This window comes from Molossus molossus, unplaced genomic scaffold (genome assembly GCF_014108415.1).
Source record: "Molossus molossus isolate mMolMol1 unplaced genomic scaffold, mMolMol1.p scaffold_m16_p_15, whole genome shotgun sequence".
Classification (NCBI taxonomy): domain Eukaryota; kingdom Metazoa; phylum Chordata; class Mammalia; order Chiroptera; family Molossidae; genus Molossus; species Molossus molossus.
This window is the reverse complement of record NW_023425350.1, coordinates 4,274,882-4,301,088: the sequence shown is the minus strand read 5'-3', so window position 1 is coordinate 4,301,088 and position 26,207 is coordinate 4,274,882. Positions and strand designations below refer to the sequence as shown.

The 26,207-nt window shown below is 45.7% G+C and overlaps 1 protein-coding gene across 1 annotated transcript in view; it reads right to left on the bottom strand.

Moving 5' to 3' along the window:
- TAF1B (TATA-box binding protein associated factor, RNA polymerase I subunit B) overlaps positions 1-10,316 on the bottom strand; it is a 63,775-nt gene extending 53,459 nt beyond the window's left edge. Inside the window, exons 1-5 of the mRNA XM_036262962.1 lie at positions 10,280-10,316; positions 8,225-8,323; positions 5,750-5,837; positions 2,603-2,700; positions 1,176-1,271 (exon numbers count right to left, since the gene is read on the bottom strand). Coding sequence (XP_036118855.1) covers positions 1,176-1,271; positions 2,603-2,700; positions 5,750-5,837; positions 8,225-8,323; positions 10,280-10,297 — 399 coding nt within the window. The 5' untranslated portion in view covers positions 10,298-10,316. The remainder of the gene's footprint in view (positions 1-1,175; positions 1,272-2,602; positions 2,701-5,749; positions 5,838-8,224; positions 8,324-10,279) is intronic.
- Positions 10,317-26,207: the final 15,891 nt, after the last annotated feature.

Below are 26,207 nucleotides of genomic sequence, written 5' to 3'. Positions count from 1 at the left end.
GGAACCCGCAACTCTCTGGTCCACTGGCCAACACACTAATAGCTGTGCCAAACTGGCCAAGGCACTAAAAAATTTTTAGTACCTTAAGTTAACATAAAAATATTAAAATCTCAGAAAAATACCAGGTTCTGATTTGAATTTTCTATGTGTTAGGCAAAGCCCCAGGGCATAAATATAACCAACTAATACCTTATCTATTTAGTTTTATTTGTTTAAAAAAATCTTAGAGAGGAAGGGAAAGAGAGAGAGAAACATCAGTGTGAGAGAGACACATCAATTGGTTGCCTCCCACACAACCCCAACCAGGGCTGGGGATCGAACCTGCATCCCAGGTATGTACCCTTTACCCTTCGGTCCATGGGCCAATGCTCTAACCACTGAGCAAAACTGGCCAGGCTAAAAAAATTTTTTTAAATAGCACAATTATAGCCCTGGCTGGTTTGGCTCAGCAGTTAGAGCGTCGGCCCGGGAACCAGAGAGTCTCAGGTTCAGTTCCCACTAAGGGCATGTACCTCAGTTGCAGTTTGTCCTCAGTCCCGGTTGCGTTCGTGTGGGTAGCAAGCAGTCAATGTGTCTCTCTCACGTCGATGTTTCTCTCTCTCTCTTTCCCCCTCTCTCCCTCCAGCTCTATCTGAAGATAAATGCAAAAGTGTCCTCAGCCCTGGCCGGTTTGGCTCAGCGGTTAGAGCATCGCCCTGCGGTCTGGAGAGACCCGGGTTCGGTTCCCACTAAGGGCATGTACCTCGGTTGCAGTTTGTCCCCGGCCCTGGTTGGTTGTGCGGGTGGCAGCCACTCAATGTGTCTCTTTCACGTCGATGTTTCTCTCTCTCTCCTCTCCCTCCCACCCTATCTGTATGCAAAAATGTCCTCGGGTGAGGATAAAAAAAAAAAAAGTGTCCTCAGTGAGGATAAAATAAATAAATAAAGAGTACAATGATAGAAACTCCTTCAGCTTCTGCTTAGAACTTAACCACACATATCTTTATGTTTCAACTAGTTAAAGAAGAAGTCAGTTAACTCCAGTGCCCAGATCAGTGGGATTGCTGGTCCTGGACTAGGAGAGAAACCCCCTTGCCGAAAACTCTGACGAGCACCCTAACCCAGCTGAGGCTGAGCCCACACACATCTCCGTCTCACTGGACGTGTCCGGCCCACTTCTCAGGCCTGTGGCTTACCGTGGCTCTCCTCCTGCTGGTGTGCACTGGGTTCTCACAGTACGCCTGCTTGCTCTTCTGAAGGTAGCGCTTCCAGAACTTATGTAGAACTTGATTCTAAGGCGGAAGGAAACGAGTGGTGATTGCGGCCGTGGTGACAAGCACATGGGCACATGCAAACCACAGTCTCCCGCACCGCACATCCCGCGCTCCTTAGCCAGCAGGTGGAGTGTGCACGGACTGCCGAGCACACGTCTCTGGGGTCACGTCTGCAGTGTCTAATTCCTATGGTTATCCAGCGTGTCCTCTCCGGCCGTGCACGGGTCTACAGGTCACCCCGTTTTGGCTTGCCCTCACAGCAAAGGCTCCTCTATATAAATCTTCCCTTGGTGCCCTGGCCGGTTGCTCAGTGGTTAGAGCATCGGCCCGCGGACCAGAGAGTCCCGAGTTCGGTTCCCGCTGGGGGCACGTACCTCAGTTGCAGTTTGTCCCCAGCCCCGGATAGGATCGTGTGGGTGGCAACCAATCAGTAGATGGTCGATGTGTCTCTCTCCCATCAATGTTTCTTTCTCTCTCTTCCTCCCTCTCTCCCTCCCGCTCTATCTGAAGATAAATGCAAAAAAAACGTCCTCGAGTGAGGATAAAAAAAAATCTTTCCTTAGTGACTACAGTCCACAGTCACCTAGCTTCCTCCCTTCTCTTTTCACCTTGATGCCATGGGTGCGTGTCTTCATTCCACAGTGCACACAACCCTCTCTTCACTAGGCTGCGTCTCTTAGCACTGGTTTCCGACGACAGGCAGGAAGCAAGTGTTCAATGACCACTGTTGCTAAATAACTGGCTTGGAAAGAATTCTTGAAATGGCTTCAACTACAATGGGAACTGCAAAATTCAACTAATAAAAAGTCCTCTCGGGGATACTCTCGAGAGGCAGCAAAGTCAGAGTACGGTCCCTGGCCCAGACGCGCCCGGTCACCGGGAACTCCTGAGACAGGCACATTCTAGGGCCCTCCTGCAGACCCACTGAACCCGAAGCTCTGGAATGGGTCCGGCGATCTGTTTCAACAAGCCCTCCAGCTGCGTCTGACACAAATTCAAATGTGAGAAACACCGGTCTAACGCATCACTGCCCAGAGCGCACGCTGGCACTCAAGTCCTGGTGGACGCTACACACCTTTGCAAAGTTATTTGCTTTACTTTGTTTAAGCCAATGTTTCCCAATTATCTGATGACTAAAACCTTTTTCATTTTCTTTTAGATGTATTGCTTATTTACATCCTATAGAATGCACTTTGGGAACTGCTGGTCTAATAAAAGGGTTAAAGCAAAAATATCAGAAAAAATTATTCTTCCAGTAACTCTACTTTTCTCCTTAATTTCACTCTAAATCTTACTGTTCTTCAAACAACAAATATGTAAAACTAACATCTAGACACAAATGGACTCACCTTAAATTCTGGGCTGACTCCCAGGGTCTTTAAGGCTTCTGCTTGTTGACAAAGTATGTGCTGAAAACCTTCACACACATACCAATCCCAGCCTTTCTCTAAACGACAAATAACATGTTTCAGACATTTGCATTCCTAATTCACTCGCTGTGCGCTACTCCAGTGACAGCTGTTCTACCTAATCCACTCGCTGTGTGCTACTCCACAGTGACAGCTGTTCTAATTCACTCGCTGTGTGCTACTCCACAGTAACAGCTTTCCTACCTAATCCACTCGCTGTGCGCTACTCCACAGTGACTGCTGTTCTACCTAATCCACTCGCTGTGCGCTACTCCACAGTGACAGCTGTTCTAATTCACTCGCTATGTGCTACTCCATAGTAACAGCTTTCCAACCTAATCCACTTGCTGTGCGCTACTCCACAGTGACAGCTGTTCTAATTCACTCGCTATGTGCTACTCCACAGTAACAGCTTTCCTACCTAATCCACTTGCTGTGCGCTACTCCATAGTGACAGCTGTGTGTTACCTAATGCACTTGCTTTGCGCTACTCCACAGTGACGCTTATGTTTTATACATTGCAAATGAATTTTTTTGTATCCCTGAATAGGGTTTCTATTCTTGCATTCTCTTATTTCCAATGTGGCAAATTTATACACAAATGCTAAAGCTAAACATTATTTTTATAATTGATAAGATTTTATATTTTAAATTATCTATAATCTTCTGCAATATTAATGTAAAAGGTAGAAAAATGAACAGTCATCATGTGAAACAAATGAAATAAGTTTTTAAAATGCACAGTGTACTGAACAATGCCCCGCAGAATCCTGGATGGGGGAACACTCAGTGCCCAGCCACGGCTCTACCACGGCTGTTCCGACTCACAGAGAAAGGCGACAGTGAGTATCTGGGGAATGAATGAACCACAGCAAGATGTGATGGTCCAAGCATACAGGAGCAATAAGAACATTCCAAAACCAAGTGCTTGGTGGCATTCTCCTGTTCTGAAAATGGTTTAGGTTCTAGGGAGTAAATGCAAGCAAAGAATAAATACTTACGGAGTTCTGCCTAGCTACCAGTATGGGCTAGGTATTGTAAATAGGTTACTTTCTTCAATCCTCAAAATCACCCTGAGAGACTGTGAAGAAATCTGCCACCACCACAGATAAGAACTACATGTTTAAACAGAACTACCCGTTAAAGCAAATGTTCAAATCTGCGAACACCCTTGTTTTTACCCCTCCCTGTGCTTTTTGAAAAGTAGGTTATCGGCTTTTTTTTATCCTCACCTGAGGACTTTTTTTTTGCATTTATCTTCAGATACAGCAGGAGGGAGAGAAGGGGGAAGAGAGAGAGAGAAACATCGATGTGAGAAAGACATATCAAGTAGTTGCCACCCACACGACCCCAACCAGGGCCAGGGACAAACTGCACCCGAGGTACGTGCCCTTGGCCAGAATTGAACCCGGGACCCTCTGGTTTGTGGGCCGACGCTCTAACCGCTGAGCCAAACCGGCCAGGGCGGTTATCAGCTTTTTTACACAGAGCTTCTGAAGCCTGTTACGATGACTCCAAGCTCCCTCTTCCCTGCGGAATGTTACAGGACTGCTATCCCCTCTCTTACCTCACGGCCACAAGTCTCCCCAGTTTTCGGAGAGGGTCTTAGGCTGTGCATGAGTGAAACAGAAAGCCTTGTAATTTGGATGCATCCCTCAAGTTGGAGTAGAGGGAGTTTAAGCTTTTCACCCTGTGTACACGTGTGCTCCTTCCTGCTCTGTTCTTACGATGTGAAATTCCAAGTCTGGGTTCCCAGTTCACATAACAACAAATTGTATGACCTCTTTCATTTTACAGAGGAAGAGACTAAGGTCAAAGAGGTTGAATATAAGACACACTTGCCCTGGCCAGTTAGGCTCAGCGGTTAGAGTGTCGGCCTGTGGTCCAGAGAGACCCGGGATCGGTTCCCACTAAGGGCACGTACCGCGGTTGCAGTTTGTCCCCGGCCCTGGTTGGGTCGTGCTAGAGGCAGCCACTCGATGTGTCCCTTTCACATCTATGTTTCTCTCTCTCCCTCCCGCTCTATCTGAACAAAAAATACAAAACAAACAAACAAACAAACAAACAAAAAATACAGGAAAAATGTCCTCAGGTGAGGATTAAAAAAAAAAAAAGACACTTAACATCTAATTTGAAGCACCTAACGTTCCTACGGCTATTTCAGTTCAAACTATCCATTTTAACTGTTTACATACGTCAAGTCCAAATGAATCAGGCTTCACCCTAATAATATTTAATGAAAATTAATCAGGTTTTAGCCTACTAAAAATAGTCTCTATTAAAGGTAAACAGGAACATTAGCATTTAGTCATTCTCTCGGTTCTTCACCAGAGAATGTCAATGTATTTCATACTGAGTTCATTAATAGTAATACATATTTATTTCATGTGCGTATACCCTTAAAGCTCCCCATGTGGACGGAGCCATTATCATTAGCCTGGTTTCAAACTTGGGCATCTGGTCCTAGGTAATCAGCTACAGAAATAAAAGGCATCTGACAGACTTTACTTCAGATTCTTCTCGATTACGGGTAATATATGTACTCACTGGGTTAATGAAACAGATCACCTTTTAAAGCACGGCCATGCTGAGGCTATTCTAAGGGAAAATAATCTTCCCCATTTTAAAAGGGTGTGTTCAAAATTCAGTGTGAGAAGTGGATTTCTAAAAGTTGAATATCTGGTTTAACTCGCCTAACCTGACAATACCAGCTGAATCATTTCAGAAAATAAGCATTTTCCTTTAAAGCACAGAAAGTCATATTCATGACAGATGATAAATATAGAACAGAAAAATATATGCCAACAGATAAAAAGAGATACGCTCCTTTTGTTATCATTATTTTTTTTGCATAGTAGTTGCTCCCCTGGAAAAGACGCTCAACAGTGAGCAGGTGGAAAAGGACCTGCTTTAAGACATTTGCTTCCAATTTTACCATCAGTAATTACCCACTTGCATTCCACTTCGGTCTGCCTGCTTAAAATTCTGGCAACTTCTCTAGAATCTATTTAACTTTCCACTCCACATCCCCAAAGCAAGGTGAGACCATGACTGAAGATGCTGAGCAGATACGAGGAAAGAGCTCACCAGGTTTCTTTTTCCTTTTCAGTCCCCGGTTGATGGCTTGTATTTTCGTATTAGGAATAGCCTCAGTGCTTAAAACCTCCTTCGATCTCTGCAGGAAACAGAAACATATAATTCAAAAGATAGCTTCACGCCTCCCTAAGTATACTTCCAAAGCCCTCTTTGGAAGTATAATGAACCAAACTGTGAGCACCAGAACCAACAATGGTAACACTGAGGGAAAGTTACATACACTGGAACATTCTGACTATCCTTTTTGTTGCTTTCTCATTCAAATTATGCAGTACCTAAAACAGTGCCTGGAATATAGTAACCACTAAATAAATGTCTGCCAAATGAATAAACTTTTATGTCAAATCAATTTTTAATTGTTTCAAATCAAACCTAAAGTCAAATACATTCACTTTTTCTGCACCCAAAACACACTTTGGAATTAATTTCTGTATTTATTATAATTAGCAATGCCTAAGCTACACATCCTACTTTTCTGTGTTTGAATAATACTCTAAAACAGCTTTATTTATGAAATTATAAAAGTACTACATTTTATTTTTTATAAAACATGTAAGATCTTAGAATGATTAAGTGGTGAGTACAATTCATCCCAAAGTCTTCAATTCCAAGTGTTCTCAAGGGCTGGTACCTAAGATTCTGGCTTGTGCGCTCTCGCTCTCGCTCTCTCGCTCGCTCTCTCACTCACTCACAAACACACTCATGCACACACACATAAGTATTAAGTTTTTTTTTAAATTGTACAAATGTCTTTGATTGCATATATATTTCTCCTAATTGTTACATCAATAATATTATCTACAAATGAGCCGTATTTTACAAATAAGAACACAAAGGCAGAACCACACTAGAATTCGGGTCTTCTAATACCAGGTCCAGTGATCTGTCCCCCTTTTTTTACTAATACTGAAATAAAAATCTAGCTACACAATTATATAACACTACGAATTTGCAATGTAGTCTAAATTCTGTCCTAACAAATATAAAAATTGAGTTACTTAATACTCTTAACATACTTAGTCGTAAATAACCTAAAAATATAGAAACATAACTAAGTATATATTTTTCTTGAAATATATCACCTACTTCAGTGGTGAAGTTATTTTCTTCCAAGTAATTGACTTTCTACCGTTGTTTAGTACTTTTAAATAACATGTAGACACTTACTATAGACATGATTTTATGTGGAAATAATATGCAGACATTCTACCCATAAATTTGATTTTCCAAAAGCAGTGGGCTTTTGTGCGTGCAAACCCTCACATAATCAGAATAACGAACATTTGCATCGCGCCCCCTCCCATCAGAGGGGCACTGACCCTGCTCTGTGACCACGCACCAGCAGACATGAGCCCTTCCACTGCGACAGGAGAGCAAGGATGTCTCAAGGAAAGGCTTGTGTGACTGAGCTGCAAGCTAAATTAACCACTTTTCTCAAGGGATTTTTTTTTTTTTTTTACTTGTTTTGTATATCTTTTCCAGGTTTTTAGTTGTTGGGGGTAGGAAGGTAATTCTGGTTCCCACTATTCCATCTTGACCAGAAGCACAAATCTACAGTTACTCTTATCTGTCCCAAATGTGCCTTTCTTAAGCAGATGTGGTAAAGGTAATATCTACTCCTTCCTGGCCCTGTAGACTCTGAGCAAACCCTCTTCCAGATGGAAGAGTCCTGGCACAGGTAGCCTGTCCAACAGCAGGTTGTCCACACCCTTGATGATTCTGGTTAGACTGCCCTGAAGATGTGTGACCAGAACAGGGCCCAGAACTCCCAGAGTGAAGGCAGCCTCATTCATCAAGGCTACTCAGGACAGTATGACAATCTCTACTTTAAGAGGCAGGTGTGGTGGGACAAAATAAACACCGGAGTCAGAAGACTCACGTTCAAGTCCTGGTTCAATACTTTATACTCATATGACTTTGGCAAACTCAATCAACTAGTGAGCCCTACTTGCCCCATCTATACATAGGCACAACAGTATATCTCACAGGCTGTTATGAGAAGAAAATTAAATAATGGGTAAGAAAACACTTGCCAATCTGTAAGGTACTGTACATAGATAAAATAATAATGAAGCATATTTCCAGTACTCCTTACAGTCCTCATGCCTTTCTAACATTCCACCATCCAAACCTCTAAGCTACCACAACACATTAAAAACTCTTAAATAAGTATTAATAAAAAGAAATGCATCATCTTCTAAGTGCAATTCAATTATTTCCCTTTAGACTATACGGTCTGAATCAGGAAAGCATTTATATATATGGCCCAACACAATTGCAAAAACTCATCCTAAATCTAATTTACAAATTCTTTCGCCCTTGTGTAAGCACTTGAAGACTACTTACATTCTTGGAATTGGGGCAATCCAAGACCCATAAAAACAGATCAATTCTTTGCCACATATGAGGCTGAAACTGCAATGTTTTAAAACATGAGCCAATTCATAGATGAGATCTGTTACTTACTTCTGTAACGTTGTGGCAAGAAGTACAATAATATTTGCCTTCATCAGTAAGACCCCAAGAGACAGCAGCGCACTGAGTACAGCGTTCTCTGAATTCTTTCTGTAGGCGAAGAGGAAGACCACATTCAGTACATTGTACCTAACCCTGCAGTTCTACTAGGGGTACCTGCAGTTTGTTTGTTTTGTTTTTTAATCCTCACCTGAGGATCTTTTCTTTTCTTTTTTAATCCTCACTCGAGGACATTTTTCCATTTTTTGTTCAGGTAGAGTGGGAGGGAGAGAGAGGAAGAGAGAGAGAGAGAAACATCAATGTGAAAGGGACACATCAAGTGGTTGCCACCCGCACGACCCAACCAGGGCTGGGGACAAACTGCAACTGAGGTACATGCCCTTAGCAGGAACCAAACCCGGGTCTCTCTGGACCGCAGGCCAACGCTCTAACCACTGAGTCAAACCGGCCAGGGCCAGGACATTTTCTTAAATATCTTCGGGTGGGGGAGAAACATCGATGTGAGTGGGACACATTGATTGCCTGCCTCCCACATGACCCCGACCAGGGCTGGGATGAACTGTAACAGAGGTACAGTGCCCTTGGCTAGAATCCAAGCCGGCGATACTCTTTGATGCACTGGGCAATGCACTAACCGATGAGCCAAACCGGCCAGGGCGGGTTACCTGCAGTATTACCCCATAAATAACAAAAATCAGCCCTGGCAGGTTTGGCTCAGCAATAGAGCATTGGCCTTGAGACTGAAAGGTCTCAGGTTCGATTCCCGTTCAAGGACATGTATCTCGGTTCAGTCAGGGCAGGGGTCATGGGGGGGTGCAACCAGTTGATGTGTCTCTCTCCCATTGATGCTTGTTTCTCTCTGTCTCCCGTCGTCCCTTCCACTCTATCTAGAAATCAATGGAAAAAGTATTGTCGGGTGAAGATTAACAACAACAAAAAATCGTAGAAAATATGTAAGACAGAGATTATCTATAAGCGAGAAAAACAGCAGTTCAGTTTCCTGAGCAGTTTGAAATGAAATTAAACTATTAAAGAAAAAGTTCTAAAATATGCAACGTGTGAGGGGGAAAAAATAAGGAAAAAGTGGTAGGGGTAAAATTGAAAAAAATTGAGCAAAATCTATGATGAAAAAAGATGACAAGATTTAAGTAGAGAGAAGACTTAAAAAATAGAAATAGGATGCCATTGGGAACTTCCTCCAGGACACTAAAAGCACATACCACAAAGAAACCAGATTTTTATTAGAGTTGTTTCAAGTTTCAACTTATTCATTCAGCAATGCAAGGAGTATCAACTATCTGTTTAGGTGATAAGGATTCAGTGGTGAGCCAGACACGATCCCTACTCATAGCATTAACAGGCTGAGGTGAGTTACAATGGTCAACGTGATTAACCTAGCATTTACAGACGTCACCTACCCATCACCCAATCAACATCTATTGAGCATCTACAAGGAGTAAGGCCTTCTATTCCCATAAGGCTCCTATACATACCTAGCCTGTCATACTGATAGGCAGCTCTCTGGTGTTTGCCACTGTCGCTGATCCCACTACTGACTCCTTTGATGTCATCAGAGTGCAGCATTTTATGTAGTGTGTCAACAATGAATGCCAAACACGTTTTGTTGGTCAAGTGCTCCTCTACCCCGTATTGATAACTATCATTCCCCGGGGCGTCCCCAGACCCGAATTTGGAATCCCTGCCCCAGCCGGAGGCGAGGGCTCCCGGGGGTCCCACCCCGGCATCGGCATCGAGGGGAACTTGTGGGCGGTCCTGTCCAGAGAGGATGGCCCATGTGGGTGCCACCCCACAAAACCCGCACCTTGGTCTTCCTCCTGAAGCACCTAGAGGGGCGATCACCCACCCTCTTTTCACCCGCAACCTCATCCAGCCAGAAACCCCGGCCTCTTCCCCAAACACCCGCTCTCCTGTCCGCAGCCCCCGCCCCGCCCCGCCCCGCCCCGCCCCGCAGCCAGTCGGCCTCCTGCAGCCGCTTCTCCGCGGCCTCGCTCCCCTCCCGCCGGCCGTGCGGGCCCGCCCGCTCACCGCCTCCTCCAGCTCCATGGCCGCGCCGCCGCCTTTCCCGTTGCCCGGCAGCGAGCGCAGCTTCCGGGAGCGGCGGGGCAGCTCCCCGGGCGGAAACCGAGACCCTGACTTTGGATTCCGGGCGCCTGCGGCCGCGGGGAAGCGGCTCGCTCCCGGCGCGAAGCGGGCAAATCCAGCATCCCCAGCATCCCCTGCAGACAGCATCCCCAGCACCCCCTGTAGACAGCATCCCCAGCACCCCCTGTAGACAGCATCCCCAGCACCCCCTGTAGACAGCATCCCCAGCACCCCCTGTAGACAGCATCCCCAGCACCCCCTGTAGACAGCATCCCCAGCATCCCCTGTAGACAGCATCCCCAGCACCCCCTGCAGACAGCATCCCCAGCACCCCCTGCAGACAGCATCCCCAGCACCCCAGCATCCCCAGAACCCCCAGAACCCCCTGCAGACAGCATCCTCAGCATCCCCAGCAGACAGCATCCCCAGCACCCCCCCCCCCCCTCCCTGCAGACAGCATCCCTTACCAAGCGAAGGTAACTGAGACACTCCCGCGGGAAGCTGGTGGGGCCGGTACTGAGCTGACCTGTCACGCCCCGGCCTGGTTCCGGCCTGGGTCCGGCCTGGGTCCGAGACCAGCGTGCTGACTCGCCGCAGGAGAGCGCTCCTCCACGCCGCTCTTACTGGCCCGGGAGGCGGCGGGCTCTGCAGGGAAGAAGACAGGGTGCTGGGTTACCTCTGGGTTTCTCACCATGGCTTTTCTGCTTCCTGTGCCTCAGTTTCCTCCTCTGTGAAGTTAGCCATTACCTGCGAGCCCCTGCCGGTGGAGCCTCCCGAAAGTGCTCACAGATTTCGTTTGTATTGTCCCTTCCTTGTGCACGTGCATCTCTGATTTACTCACCAAGCAGGCTGTTTAAGGCGCTGAGGATTCAGCAGTGAACACAGTAAACACAAGCCCTTTCTGTTTACTTTTCATGGAGATTATACTCTAGTAGGGAGAGACAAAAATAATTGAGGACACCTACAGTATAATAAACGGTGACGAGTGCCAAGGAGAAAGGCAGGAAAGGAGAACGGGGGCTGTGAAGTGGTTTCCATTTTTCACAGGGTGGTCGGGAAAGGTCTCACTAAGAAGGTGACCTCTGAGGCAAGGAAACGAGCAATGTTGGGAGCATCATTCCAGGCAGAGGGAACAGTAAGTACGAAGGCCCTGAGTCCTGAGCCTCATGCCATGTCATTTAAAGGTCATCAAGGAGGTCAGTGAATGGCAGGAACGGAGCTAAAGGGAGAGTAGAAGATACGGTTGGGGCAAAATATGTTTTAAGGACTTTAACTTGGAGAAATCGGGGAAGCCATTGGAAGAGTTATATGATCTGACTTATGTTTAACAGCAGTCTGGCTGTTGGGAGAACAGACTGCTAGGGGGCAAATGTAGAAGTCAGGTGACATATCAGGAGACTTATAAAAATACAAAAAGTTATGGTAGCTTGAACACAGTAAAAGAAGTGGAGACAGTGATAAGTAGACAGAATCTGGAAATACAGATTTTGAAGGTAGAGCCATAAGGATATTTTGATGGACAGGAAATGGGCTGTATGAGAAAGGAGTCAAGGATGACTTTAAGATTTCTGCCCTGAGCCCTGGCCGGTTTGGCTCAGCGGTTGGAGCATTGGCCTGCGGACCAGAGAGTCCCGGGTTCGGTTCCCACTAAGGGCATGTACCAGAAAGAAAAAAAAGATTTCTGCCCTGAGCAACTGGAAGGATGAGGCTGTCATTAACTGAGAAGGGGCAGACTGGGAACAGTTTGGGAGTGGGCTAGAGAAGTAATCAAGCTTTGACTTGGGACATGTGACGTTAGAGATATCTAGAGGACATCCAGGTAGGATGAGAAGGCAATAGGATATAGAAGTCAAATTCAAGGCTGGAGACATACATCTAGGAGTTATCTCTGTCTGGATGGCATTTAAGGAGACTAAAGGAGATCACCAAGGGAGCGGCTCTTCATTCATTCACTCCCTACTCACTTGTCACTCCATTAATTCACAAAGTCATTCATCAACCACTGTATGCCAGGCAGTCTACCAGAAATAAGGGATACACAGGACAGTGTCCCCGCCTTCAAGAGGCACCCAGTCCTGCGGAGCAGTCAGTCTCATTATTTGTCATGGCTCTAGATAATGCTCTTCACCAATTGCATCTCCCGTGTCATTTACCAGGCTTGGCCTTGTGCAGCCGCAGCCTCCAGAAAACTTACCTGTCCTCAAAGCATGAAGGATTGTCATAGGAATAGCTGATCACGAGACTTTCTATTTTCTAGACCAGCTCTGATTTTATTTATTTATTTATTTATTTATTTTTATCCTCACTCGAGGACATTTTTTTTCTCGATATTTTGTTCAGATAGAGTGGAAGGGAGAGAGAGAGAGAGAGAGAAGAGAGAAACATCTATGTGAAAGGGACGCATCAAGTGGTTGCCACCGGCACGACCAGCCAGGGCCGGGGACAAACTCCAACCAAGGTACGTGCCCTTAGCGAGAACCGAACCCGGGTTTCTCTGGACTGCAGATCGACGTTCTAACCGCTGAGGCACACTGGCCAGGGCCACCAGCTCTGATTTTAAATGTTGAAATATTAGAAAGGGACAGGACTGAACATTCAATTAAATGGGAGTTAGTATATTGAACTAAAATAGCTCCATGACATCAGGGATTTTTGTCTTTGTTTATTGCTATATATCCAGGGCCTAGAACAGTATAGCTCCTAGGGTATAATCAATAAATATTTGTTGAATGGATGAGTGAGTTTGTCAGATTTTTATGTATATGAAAAATATTTTAAATAGATGACATATCTTGATTTGAGACTTTGGACATATGGTTACACAGAACTGAGTCAGATTTTTCCAGCCATTCCTTTACAGAAAAGTGAGTGTTATGAGCAAATAACACTCAAACTTCTTGGAAGAAAATGTTTTCTTAGACTGTAAGACTTAGAGGAGTGTCCTAGTGGAGAAACCTTATTTATTTATTTTCTTTATTGATTTTAAAGAGAGAGGAAGGGAGAGGGAGAGAGAGATAGAAACATCTATGAGAGAGAACATCAATTGGCCACCTCCTGCATGCCCCCCACTGGGAATTGGACCAACAACCTGGGCATGTGCCCTGACGGGGAATCAAACTGGCGACCTTTTGGTGCATGGGTCGATGCTCAACCACTGAGCCACACCGGCCAGGCGTAGCGGAGAAACTTTGACATGCATTTCTTACAGCTCTGGCTCAGATGCTGTTTTTGGCCTGCAGATTGGCACAGATGATTCGTGTCTGACGGAAATGATCAGTGGCGGAAGGGCTCGGTGAGATGAACTCTGTCTGATGCTACAGGTAAGAGTGAATGTGGGAATGTTTCAGGAAAACAGTGCAGCTACATGCAGGCGATGTGACTGAGGAACACTGAAGCCACCCCAAGAAGAAAAGTCAGGGAAATAAAATTAGAACAGAGATGTAAACCTTTAAAGGGACTAAGAGTCACTGGGCTGGTGTGGCTCAGTGGTTGAGCAGCGACCCTGCACCAAAAGGTCACCAGTGTGATTCCTGGTCAGGGCACATGCCCAGGTTGTGGGCCGAATCCCCAGTGTGAGGCATGCAGGAGGCGGCCAATCAATGTTCTCTCTTATTGATGTTTCTGTCTCTCTCTCCCTCTTCCTTCCCTCTCTCTCTAAAATCAGTAAAGAAAAATAAATAAATAAATAAATAAATAAATAAATAAATAAAGGGACTAAGAGTCTCTGGGCCGAGATGTGATTTAGCATCAAAGTCTGATCGAGGGTATTAACACATCTAAAGAAAGACTGTGTGAGTCAGAAAGAGATTTATTTAGACCTTCAAGCCTAACAACAGGAGGACCTAACTATAGCAAAGACCCCAGCGCTACTGTCATGCCCAAGCAGTTGCTGAACCCAACAGTCCACACTTCTTAAGTGACAGATGCAGAGCCCAACACTAGTCATTACACAATTTTGCCATCAACTCCAGGTCAATAAATTAGAAAATTTTGAAAGATAAATTCCTAGAAAAACACAAGTTATTAAAGGGTATATAAGAAGAATAGAAAATCTGAACAATCCTATATCTACTCTATAAGTAAAAAACTGTCTCACAAAGAGAACCCCAGGCTTAAATGGGGCAAAGCTGGTCAATTCTACCAAAGTCCATTTTCTCTCAGAAATATAGATGTAAAAGTTCCAAACAAAATATCAGTAAATTGAATGCAACACCTTTGCTGTATTCAGCAATATATAAATAGGATAATAAATTAGAACCAAGTTGGGTTTGTTCTAGGAAAGCAAAGTTGGTTTAACACTAAACAGCAACAACAAATCAAACAGAAATCCAGATAGCACTGTGCATAGGTAGACCAAAAGATCAATAGAACTGAATAGAAAGTCCAGAAACTGACCCATAAATACATATAATATAACCTGATTTACAACAGAGGTTCAACAAAAATTCAGTGTGGGAAAGGATTGTTTTACAATAAATAATTCTGGACCATACAAGTTGGACATTCATATGAAAAAAAAAATCTGATCCTTACCTCACACCATACACAAAAATTAATTAGAATTGGATCATAGACCTGCTTGTGATAGGTAAAACCACAAAGATCCTAGGGAAAAAAAGCTAAATATCTTTATGACTTAGAATAGGATAGATTTCCTAAAAAGGTCACGAAGAAGTACCGTCAGTGGCATAAATGATTGTCACATTGGACTTCATTAAAATGAAGTACTTTTGTTCATCAAAACACATTATTGCCCTGGCCAGTTTGGCTCAGCGGTTAGAGCGTCCACCTGCGGTCCAGAGAGACCCGGGTTCGGTTCCGCTAAGGGCATGTACCTCGGTTGCAGTTTGTCCCTGGCCCTGGTTGGTCGTGCGGGTGGCAGCCACTCGATGTGTCCCTTTCACATCGATGTTTCCCTCTCTCTCTCTTCCTCTCTCTCCCTCCCACTCTGTACAAAAAATGGAAAAATGTCCTCGGGTGAGGATTAAAAAAAAAAAAAAAAAAAACACATTATTAAGTCAAACTAAAAACTGGGAGAAGATATTCACAATATACATATTAAACAAAAGATATATTTATAACAAATAAAGAATTTCTACAAATCAATAAAAAATAAATACCCAGTTAAAAATAGTCAAAAGACTTGAACAGCTGTTCCACAAAAGAAGCTAAAAGATCAATAAATACGTGAAAAGATGTTTAACGTTATACTCAGAAAAATGCAAGTTACAACCACAATGCATGTCCTGGCCAGTTTGGCTCAGCGGTTAGAGCATCAGCTCGCGGACAGGAGAGTCCTGGGTTCGGTTCCCGCTAAAGGCATGTACCTTGGTTGCAGTTTGTCCCTGGCCCCGGTTGGGATCGTGTGGGTGGCAACCAGTCGATGTGTCTCTCTCATGTCAATGTTTCTCTCTCTTCCTCCCTCTCCCTCCTGTTCTATCAGAAGATAAATGCAAAAATGTCCTCGGGTGAGGATAAAAAACAAACAAAACTATAATGCGTACCAGTACACATCCACCAGAATGGCTACAGTTAAAAAGACTGACAGTATAAAGGTTTGGCAAGAATATGGATAAACTGGATCTCCTCTTTATTGCAGATGGGCATATAAATTTGTAAAAATATTTTGGGAATTTGTTTGGAAGTAATGCTAAATATAAGCGAATTATGTCTCAACAATGTCATTCCTAGATATATACCCAAGAGAAATTAGTACATATGTCCACCAAAAGATATGTACAATTATTTTTGTTAAGTTTTCTTTTTAAATTTTTTTAGTTGATTTATGGATGCATTTATTTAACCATATTTCCTTAGAGTAATTTTTTTCTCTTTATTGATTTTAGAGAGAGAGAAAGGGAGAGGGAGAGAGATAGAAACATCGATGGGAAAGAACATCAGTTGGCCGCCTCCTGCACGCCCCCCCACTGGGGATTGGGCTCACAACCTGGGCACGTGCCCTGACCAGAAACCGAACCGGCAACCTCTTGGTGCATGGGTCGATGCTCAACCACTGAGTCACACCAGCTGGGCATAAAGCTTTCTTTATAATAGTCAAAAATTACAATCAATAGGAGGGAGAATGGATAAGCAAGTTGTCAGATAGTCACCGAGTACAATGCTATACATTAATGAAGAAGAATGAATAACTACTTACAATAACGTGGATGAATCTCACAAACAAAAAGATGTGCAAAAGAAGCCTGTGGATGAAAAACGGCCTTGCCCTGGTTACTTTGGCTCAGCAGTTAGAGCACTGGCCTTCAGACCAAGGGCTCTGTTTCGATTCCCAGTCAGGGGCACGTATCAGGGTTGCAGGTTCAATCCCCTGGTCAAGGTCGTGCAGGAGGCAACCAATTGATATGTCTCTCTCACATCGATGTTTCTCTCTCCCTCCCTCTCTCCCCCCCTCCCTTCCATTCTACCTAAAAATTAATCAATGAAGAGATATCCTCAGGTGAGGATTAACAACAACAAAAACAAAAAAACAGCCTCAAGCCCTGGCCAGTTTGGCTCAGCGGTTGGAGCGTTGGCCTGCGGTACAGAGAGACCCTGGTTCGGTTCCCGCTAAGGGCACGTACCTCGGTTGCAGTTTGTCCCCGGCCCTGGTTGGTCGTGCAGGTGGCAGCCACTCGACGTGTCCCTTTCACGTCGATGTTTCTCTCTCTCTCTCTTCCTCTCTCTCCCTCCCGCTCTATCTGAACAAAAAATGGAAAAATGTCCTTGGGTGAGGATAAAAAAAAAAAATTTGTTGCTACTCCTCCCATTGAAAGATGAGGTCTACTTCCCCCACTCCTTAAACCTTGCGACCATCTTTGAACAATAGAATGCTGCTTTAATGATGTGTGTTTTCCCAGCAGTGACTTGGCAGCTTTTGCTCCTCTAAGAATGCTCCTTCCTGCAAGCCAGCAGCCGTGCAAGAAGCCCACCACCTCGAGACACTGTGCTGTAAGGATGCCCAAGGTTGCCCTGCGTACAGAGAAGCCGCATAGAGGACCGGGGTGTAAAGACTGAGAGAAGCCTCCCTGGACCGCCCAGCCCAGCCGGGTCACTGGATGTATGCAGTGTAGAGAAGGACCCCAGCCGGTGCGAGGTGGGACAGAACCACCCAGCCTAGTGCTGCCCAAAGTGCCAACTCAGATTTCTGAGTCAGACGCAGGCACTGGTGGGAACGTGGCGGAGAGCTTTGCTGGCGGTTGCTGTGCAGATGGGAAGCAAGTCATCAGCTGGGCATGAAAGTGGGGGTGCTGTCCAAGATCTGAGGAGAGAGCAGGGGTATCATGGAAATGGGAGAGTTCAACCAGAAATCTGGTCAATGATCAGACAGCATCAGGGGCCCCTGGACATCTGTGATCATAAATATAAAGATAAGGCCAGTCCACGCACCCAGTCATTCAGCTGCTTACTTTGTGAAAACATCCCCTTTGCCGCGAAGGAACAAATCAAGAGTATTCACAATTTGGGAAAAACCTGCCAGGTTGTGTGCTGCTGACAGCCACTCGTCATCATAGGAGTACGTGCCTTTTTGTTTAAAAAGGAGAGAGAGAACTCATGGCTAAGTCTGAGCAGTCTTTGAAGAATTTCGCTATGAGATAGCCAACAACCTTCTGCGTGGGACAAAGGCCGTGCGCAGGTGCTCAGCTCACTGTTACGGTGACAGTACATGGGGAAGGTCTTGTGTGGATCAGTGAACCACACCCATGGTGTTCTGCTGCCCCTGCTTCTGCCTCCCACCTCTGCTGAGCTTCCTGCTTGTGAATTTCCCCAGCAGGAGGCACTGGGCAGTCTAATCTCAGCTTCTTTCTTCTTTTTGCCCAAGTAGCAGTAGTTACATGGATACAATGTTGCCATCAAATATTGTTTTTCTGGAAGAAGTGACTCATGGTTCAGAACAGCTGCTCCCTGGTACATCTTCCCGTTGGTGGCTCCCCAGCAGGGGTTCTTACCACATTCTGTCACTGAGACAGAATCTAGGGGCTACCCCCAGCAGGGATTTGTTAGAAATATCTGGATGTTATCCAACTGTGCAGCCGGCCTTCAAGTTACAAACCTGCTTCCTTTGTTCCCATACTTGTTTCTTCTAAATTTTCTACACCTTGCAAAGTTTTTGTAACAGTATTTCTGGTCTGCCATTTCAGCCCTATTTGTCATGGCACAATGATAGAAAACAGATGAATGTAAAATATCACCTTAGGGAGTGATAAATGCTTTAATGCTGAGTAGGTACACGGTGTGAAGTGAGAATTTGTGCAGGGTCATCAGGAAGCCCTCTCCGAGGCTGGGTCAGTTGTGCCAAGATGAGAACACTGTGGAAGCCATGCAAGAATATGGGGGAGCACGTTGCAGGGGGGTGAAAGGCCCTGAGTGGGACTAGCCTGGGCGTGTGAGGAACAAGAGAGAGCCAGTGTGGCCAGAGGGTGAGGGGTGAGAGGTGGAGTCACGGGCCTTGGGGTCAGAGCGTTGGGCAAGGTCTCGGGACCCAGAGGTCTGACATTTGGCCAGTACACCCATACACCCATACGGCCCGGGCCGAGCATCCCTTGAGGCCCCACCTCCAGGCCACCATGGTGGACTCCCAACAGGGAAGGGAGAAAGGACACTTGGGGGAGCACCTGAGGCCAGCCAGCCCATTTAACCCGTACCTGCCTGTGGCGGTGACAGCTGTCACGGGATTTGGGCTCAGTGCTGGGGGAGCCTGGAGGGGCAGCCAAGCGGGGAAACACAGGTACCCGCCAGGCACTGGGGCCTCTTGGAAGAGCAAGTGTGGACAGGAGGGACACTGGCGAAGGAAGGGCCTGAGGACACCCTCTTTTCACCATTCTTACGGACTTTCACTTCCATTTAGGGGCCAGCAGTTAACCCCCCTGGAGCCCTCCAGCCAGGACACTAACGCCAGGGCTCCTTAGTGAAGTGGGAGCCAGGGCATGTCAGCCTTTTCTGAGCCAGGCACTATTCTAAGTTCCTTAACGCCTTGAATGGTATCGTCATCGCCACCGGTTTCTCAGACCAGAAAACTGAAACAGAGAGGTCGCTGAAAGCTGACAAACGGCTTAGCAGAGCCTGGGAGAGACGCCCAGTCGTGGCTGCCATGCCGTGACCGTGACCGCGACCGTGACCGTGACCACGACCACCTCAGCGAGGAGTGGGCTCCACCTCATTGAACATGGCTTCACGGGAGCTCTCTGACGCTGTGTACGAATTTCACGTGACGCTACTACAATCAGAAATGTTTGCATATCATTGCTCTTAATTTAAGCTAAGAGCCCTGGCCAGTTTGGCTCAAAGGTTAGAGTGTCAGCCTGCGGACCAGAGAGTCCCGGGTTCGGTTCCCGCTAAGGGCATGTACCTCGGTTGCAGTTTGTCCCCGGCCCTGGTTGGGTCGTGCGGGTGGCAGCCAGTCGATGTGTCTCTCTCACATCGATGTTTCTCTCTCTCTCTTAGCCCCTCTCTCCCTCCTGCTCTATCTGAAGATAAATGCAAAAAAAATGTCCTCGGATGAGGATAAAAAAAAAAAATTAAGCTAAAAGACAGTTCATTACCAAAGACAACATTGTCGTTACCAAGAGAAACCCTCTATTTTGAGTCTCGCCCTGGCCAGTTTGACTCAGCGGTTGAGCATCAGCCTGCAGACCAGAGAGTCCCGGGTTCGGTTCCCGCTAGGGGCATGTACCACCAAAACAACAACAGCAACAACAACAACAAACCCAATATAAAAAAAAAGGACTATTTTGAGTCTCAGTTCCCTAGTGGCCCCTGATTTGTGGGGAAGTTATTGAAAGAGGTTGTTGCGTCTCCTCTGTGAAATCATTGCTCCCGTTATTTAATTCGTGGGGACATATTAAACAAAAGGTCACATCAGTCACGTCTGAAAACCAACAACAACTTGGAAATTATTAGACTGGCTTGTTGAACGCTCTCTGACAGCGTCTGTCATTTTGTAAGCAGTGTTGTCATCTAGATACATATATACTTTGGTTTATTTAGAAAATAGAAGGGAATATATTTAATTTTTTTTATTGATATAGAAACTGATATATAAATATAACCCTCCCCCCCCCCCCCCGTTGTCAAATATGGGTATTTCAAGTATTCCTTCCGAGGCCTTAGTGAGGCATTTCGATGTAACTCTAAGAGAAGTCGAAGGATTTTGAACAGAGCAGTGACATGGTCTGATGTGTGCTTTGAGGTGTCCTGCAGGCCTGTATGGGGAGCAGGCCACAGAGGAACAGGTGGCATGCAGGCGACAACCGGAGTCTGTCACAGGACCCCGTGCAGCGGTGGCAGCCCTTGGACACGGGCAATGAGAAACAGATACACTTTGAAGCTGGAGCCAACAGAAGGCTGGGCGTAGTTGTGAGAAAAAGAGGAATCAGGGGTGCCACAGTGAGGTGGGTGGTGGAGCCCTTCACTGACATGGTTATGAGCAGGTTTGGGGGTACAAATTCAGGCTGGGACACGTTCAGTTTAATGTCTCTGTTAGAAAATCAAGCGATATCGACTAGGAAGTTGGACAGATGAGTCTGGAGTTCAGAGATGTCTGGTAGAGGTGTGAATTTGTGAGTCACCGTGTAAACATGGACTTCAAAGCCCTAGGACTACATGAGGACACCCGAGGGGTGGGAGCAGGCAGCACGTGAGAGCAGAGAGCCCGGGGCGGAGGCGTGGGTGGGCACCGTGACGTTTATTTATTTTTTTTTTTTATTTTATGAATTTTTATTTATTTTTTGTTACAGATATTTTACCTTTTTACCCCATTGGCACCCCCCACCCCACCCCCCCTCCACCCTGTCCCCGGCTTAGTTGTCCATGTCCATTGGTCATGCATACATGCATATAAGTTCTGTGGTTTATCTCTTCCCACCCCCCCACCCCTCATCCCCTCTTCTGAGGGATGTCAGTCTGTGCCCTACTTCCATGTGTCTGGGTCTACTGTATTCCTCAGACTGTTATGTTCATTATATTCCGTATATAAATGAGATCATGTGGTATTTGTCTTTTTCTGCTTGGCTTCTTTTACTTAGGATAATACTTTCCAGGTCCCTCCATGTCGTCTCAAAGGATAAGAGATCTTTCTTTCTTACCGCTGCATAGTACTCCATTGTGTATATGTACCACAGCTTTTTTATCCATTCGTCTACTGGTGGACACTTGGGCTGTTTCCAGATCTTAGCTATTGTAAATAGTGCTGCTATGAACATGGGGGTACATATATTCTTCCTGATTGGTGTTTCAGGCTTCTTAGGGTATATTCCCAGCAGTGGGATCACTGGGTCAAATGGAAGTTCAATTTTTAATTTTTTGAGGTAGCACCATATTGTTTTCCATAGCGGCTGCACCAGTCTGCATTCCCACCAGCAGTGTATTAGAGTCCCCTTTTCTCCACACCCTCGCCAACACTTGTTGTTTGATGATTTGTTGATGGCGGCCATTCTGACAGGTGTGAGGTGATACCTCATTGTTGTTTTAATTTGCATCTCTCTGATGATTAGTGATGTTGAGCATTTCTTCATATGTCTCTTGGCCATTTGTATGTCCTGTTTGGAGAGCTGTCTATTCAGCTCCTCTGCCCATTTTTTAATTGGGTTCTTTGTCTTCCTTTTGTGGAGCTGTATGAGCACTCTCTATATATTGGAAATTAACCCCTTATCTGATACATCATTGGCAATGATGTTCTCCCATACAGTGGGTTGCCTTTCCATTTTGATGATTGTTTTTTTTGCTGTGCAGAAGCTTTTTAGTTTGTTGTAGTCCCATGTGTTCATTTTCTCCTTTATTTCTGTTGCCTTAGGTGATGTATCAGTGAAAATTCTGCTCCGTATGATGTCCGAAATTTTGTTGCCTACATTTTCTTCTAGAATTTTTATGGATTCACGGGTCACATTTAAGTCTTTTATCCATTTTGAGTTTATTTGTGTGTATGGTGTAAGTTGATGGTCTAGTTTCATTTTTTTGCATGTAGCTGTCCAATTTTCCCAACACCATTTGTTAAAGAGGCTGTCTTTACTCCACTGTATGCTCTTGCCACCTTTGTCAAATATTAATTGAGCGTATTGCCTTGGGTCCATTTCTGGGTTTTCAGTTCTGTTCCACTGGTCTATAAGCCTGTTCTTGTGCCAGTACCAGGCTGTTTTGGTTACAGTCGCTTTGTAGTATAACCTGATATCTGGTATTGTGATCCCACCTAGGCACCGTGACATTTAGAGTCAGGGCGAGCAGACAGTCGGGTACAGGTGGTGGAGAAGGAGGAGGGCCCACAGTGTGGCGGCCAGGCCCCGGGGCAGAACGTTTGCAGGAAGAGGAAACACGAAGCTGGGAAGAGCTGGGGAGCTGAGCGTGGGTCTCAGCGGGATGCAGGGCATTGACAAGGTGCTTGCGGTCAAGTGGTGAGGATGAACGTTCCCCTGGCGTAGGTCAAGGCAGAGCAGAGGACCAGTAGACAGTGAGTCGAGACCACACCTGCAGGAGTTTTGCTGAAAGGAAGAGCTGGGCAATAGTGAAAGGAGATCAGAGAAGGTTAAAATGGGAGCTACTGCAGCACATTTGTACGCTAATGGCATGAAATATCTGTTACTGAGAGGGGACATTGCAGGAGAAAGTCCTGGAGTGGGTCAGAGGGCTACCCCTGGGGGCTGGGTTATTCTTCTGTGACCAGGCCTTGGGAATTCCAGGAATGTGGCCACCAGTCATCCAGGCTGGGGCCCTGGTCTGCAGGGTGTGGCCGTATCTGAGCTGGTCCCACTGCTTCCTCCAGACCTCCTGATGCCACCAACGTCCCAGGGTTTGGAGCCCGGGACAACTCTGCTAATTAAGAGGTTCTAGTGAGCATGGAAACAGCTAAGTATTTCAAGGAGGAAACAGAGCAGAGACTCTGCGCTCAGGAGAGTAGATTTCAATCCTGGCCCTGAAATTTGCTCGCTAGGTTTGTGACCTGGACGGGTGACTTCTTTGAGTCTGTTTTCTGTCTGCAGCACGGAGATGACAAACACCTTTGAAGGCTGTGGGTGCAAATGGGGTAACGAGGTGAAAGGCTTTCCAAGCTCTGCAGACTGACAAGTGAGGTACCACCGATTGTTATGAGGCTGGATTTACTACGCCCCCCCCCCCATTTGCTTCACGAAACAGACACTGCCTGAGGAGGAGGCATTTCTAAGGCACCTCTCTGTGGCTTTAATTTTCAGAACTAGACTTCTACGTTTTTTTTTAAAAGATAAGAGCAAGTCTTGACTCCTTGCGAGGGCCTCCAAATATCCTTACAGGTGTAAGTGTATCACTTCAAGATCATCAGTTGAAAGGGAAGAGAGGCAGGTTATTATCTTCAAAGCTTTCTGGGAACCTATTAAATGCTAATCACAAAGCTCGGGGATCTTCCAGAAGGTAAACACCATCCTTGACAGCTCTCAAGACAAGAGCCGCCTTCCTCCCTGGGCTGCATTAACGTGTCTGCTGGAGGTGAGAGAGAATTGGGCACTTCCCCGTTGAGAGGACCCTCTGAGCGCCCCAAGGCCTGCTTGTGCCTGGTCTGCCCACAACTGAGGCCGAAGTGCCCAGTGATTTCAGAGTCCTGGAGGGTAACGAGTCCTGGGCACATAGAACTCAGGCACTGTACCAGGCCCATTGCCTAGTCATCTCGTCGTGGAGCTGGGGAGTAATCATTCTCTCCTCCTCAAACAGGAAAGGACACTGAGGCTCAGGAGGTCAAATCAGGTGATGTGGCCAGCAAGAAGCAGAGCGGGGGGCGGGGTCTCAACTTGGTTCTGCCTGCTCCAAAGAGCCTGCTGTCTCTGCTAACAAAGTACTTCATAAGGTTCCTTGAGTGAATGAGTGGATGGATGAATGAAGTCCTCTGTATGCAAAATTGCCTTGTCAAAGGACGTCAGCAGCCAGGAGGTACAGCCCCAGTTAAATAGAAGCAAACAGCCGCCTAAGATTGGTGTGGGGTACACCAAGTTTGGTTTAAAGAACTCAGGTGTTTCCTAAACTCTTGAGTGATAAGATCTCAGGCAAGTTGCAGAACCTGTTGGGGGCTAGTTTATCCATTTCCAGGTCGCTATCCTCCTCCCCCTCCAGGACAGAGTCCTTGGAAGATGATCCTAGATGGTGACCACCCTGTGGCGGGGACTGGCTACAAAATCCGTGTTCTATGTTTAAATCTTTGCCTAACCCAAGGTCCCTAAGATTCTCTCCTGTTTTGTTGTTGTTTTGTTTTGTTTTTTAAAAGGAGATTTATAGCCCTGGCCGGTTTGGTTCAGCAGTTAGAGCGTTGGCCAGCGGTTCAGAGAGACCTGGGTTCAGTTCCCGCCAAGAGCATGTACTTCGGTTGCAGTTTGTCCCCAGCCCTGGTTGGGTTGTGCGGCAGGTGGCAGCCACTCGATGTGTCCCTTTCACATCGATGTTTCTCTCTCTCCCTCCCTCCCACTCTGTCTGAACGAGAAATGGAAAAAATGTCCTTGGGTGAGGATAAAAAAAAAAAAAAAAAGAAGAAGAAGACTTATAGTTTTAGCTCATTTTTATGCATCTAGCCAACCCCAGCACCTTTTGTTGAAAAAATGATCCTTCCCCCACTTAATTGTCTTGGCACCTTTGCTAGAAAGGCAATTGACCGTATATGTGTGTAGGTCTATGCTTGGAGTTTCTATTCTGTTCCATTGTTCTATGGGTCAGCCTTCACTTGAGTACCCTCCTGTCTTGGTTACTGTTAGCTTTCTGGTAGGTCATGAAACCACATGGTGTAAGTCCTCCAGCCTTATTCTTGTCACGCTTGTCTTTTCTATATGTTTTGCATCTCCATATACATTTCAAAATTTGCTTACTAAATTTTTCAAAATAAATCTGCTAACATTTTGAATGACATTGTGTTTCATCTATAGATCAATTGGGGGAAGAATTGGCATTTTAGCAATATTGACTCTTCAAGTCCTTGCGTTTGGTATAGCTCATCATTTATCCTCATCTTTAATTTCTCTCAGTGATTTTTTTAGTAGTTTTCAGAATACAGTTATTGCACATAGTCATTAAATTTATTTGTTTCATAATTCTCTGTGTGTGTGTGAGAGAGAGGGAGAGAGACAGAGAGAGAGAGAGGGAGGGAGGGAGTTTGCTTTATGTTTCCCAAAGTTGAGCAAAAGAAAATCAGTTAATTGAGGATTGTGGTTTGTTGGATTCCAGTTAAGTCAGGTTTTCCTGTACTTAGCATTCACATTAATGGCTCTGATTATACCGTACCCCATGCTCAACAATTCATTGGGAAATAATTATGGGATGCGCTCAAAGAATGTAGTATCAGTTTACAAAGGGAAGAATTGGACACAACCGAGCAGGCTGACTAAATAGATGATGCTATATTCTTACCATGCAGCTGTTATGCAACAGTGTTTCAGCTAGAGTCAGGATGTCTTCCGGGGTCAGGCAGGTGACAGGGCCCCCACCCCTGTACTGATCACAGGAACTCTTATTTTGATCCCTTTTGGTTTTTGAGGTTTCTGGTAGGATTTTGTTTGAAAACAGTTCCAGGACATAAACATTTAGAAACCATTATTGTGCCCAGCCAGTGTGGCTCAGTGGTTGAGCATGCACCAAGAGGTCGCTGGTTTGATTCCCGATCAGCAGGGCACATGCCCTGGTTGTGGACCCAATTCCCAGTGGGGGGCACACAGGAGGCGGCCAGTCAATGTTCTCTGTCATCGATGTCTCTCTCTCTCTCTCTCTCTCTCTCTCTCTCTTCCTTCCTCTTTATCTAAAATCAATAAAGAAAAAAAATTTTTAAGAAAAAAATAACAACCACTGTTGCAAAATAATTTTTAATGGCAAAGAAAGATGTTAATGGAATTATAATCACATTAGAAAAGAATCTGTGTTTTATGTTCCTATTTAA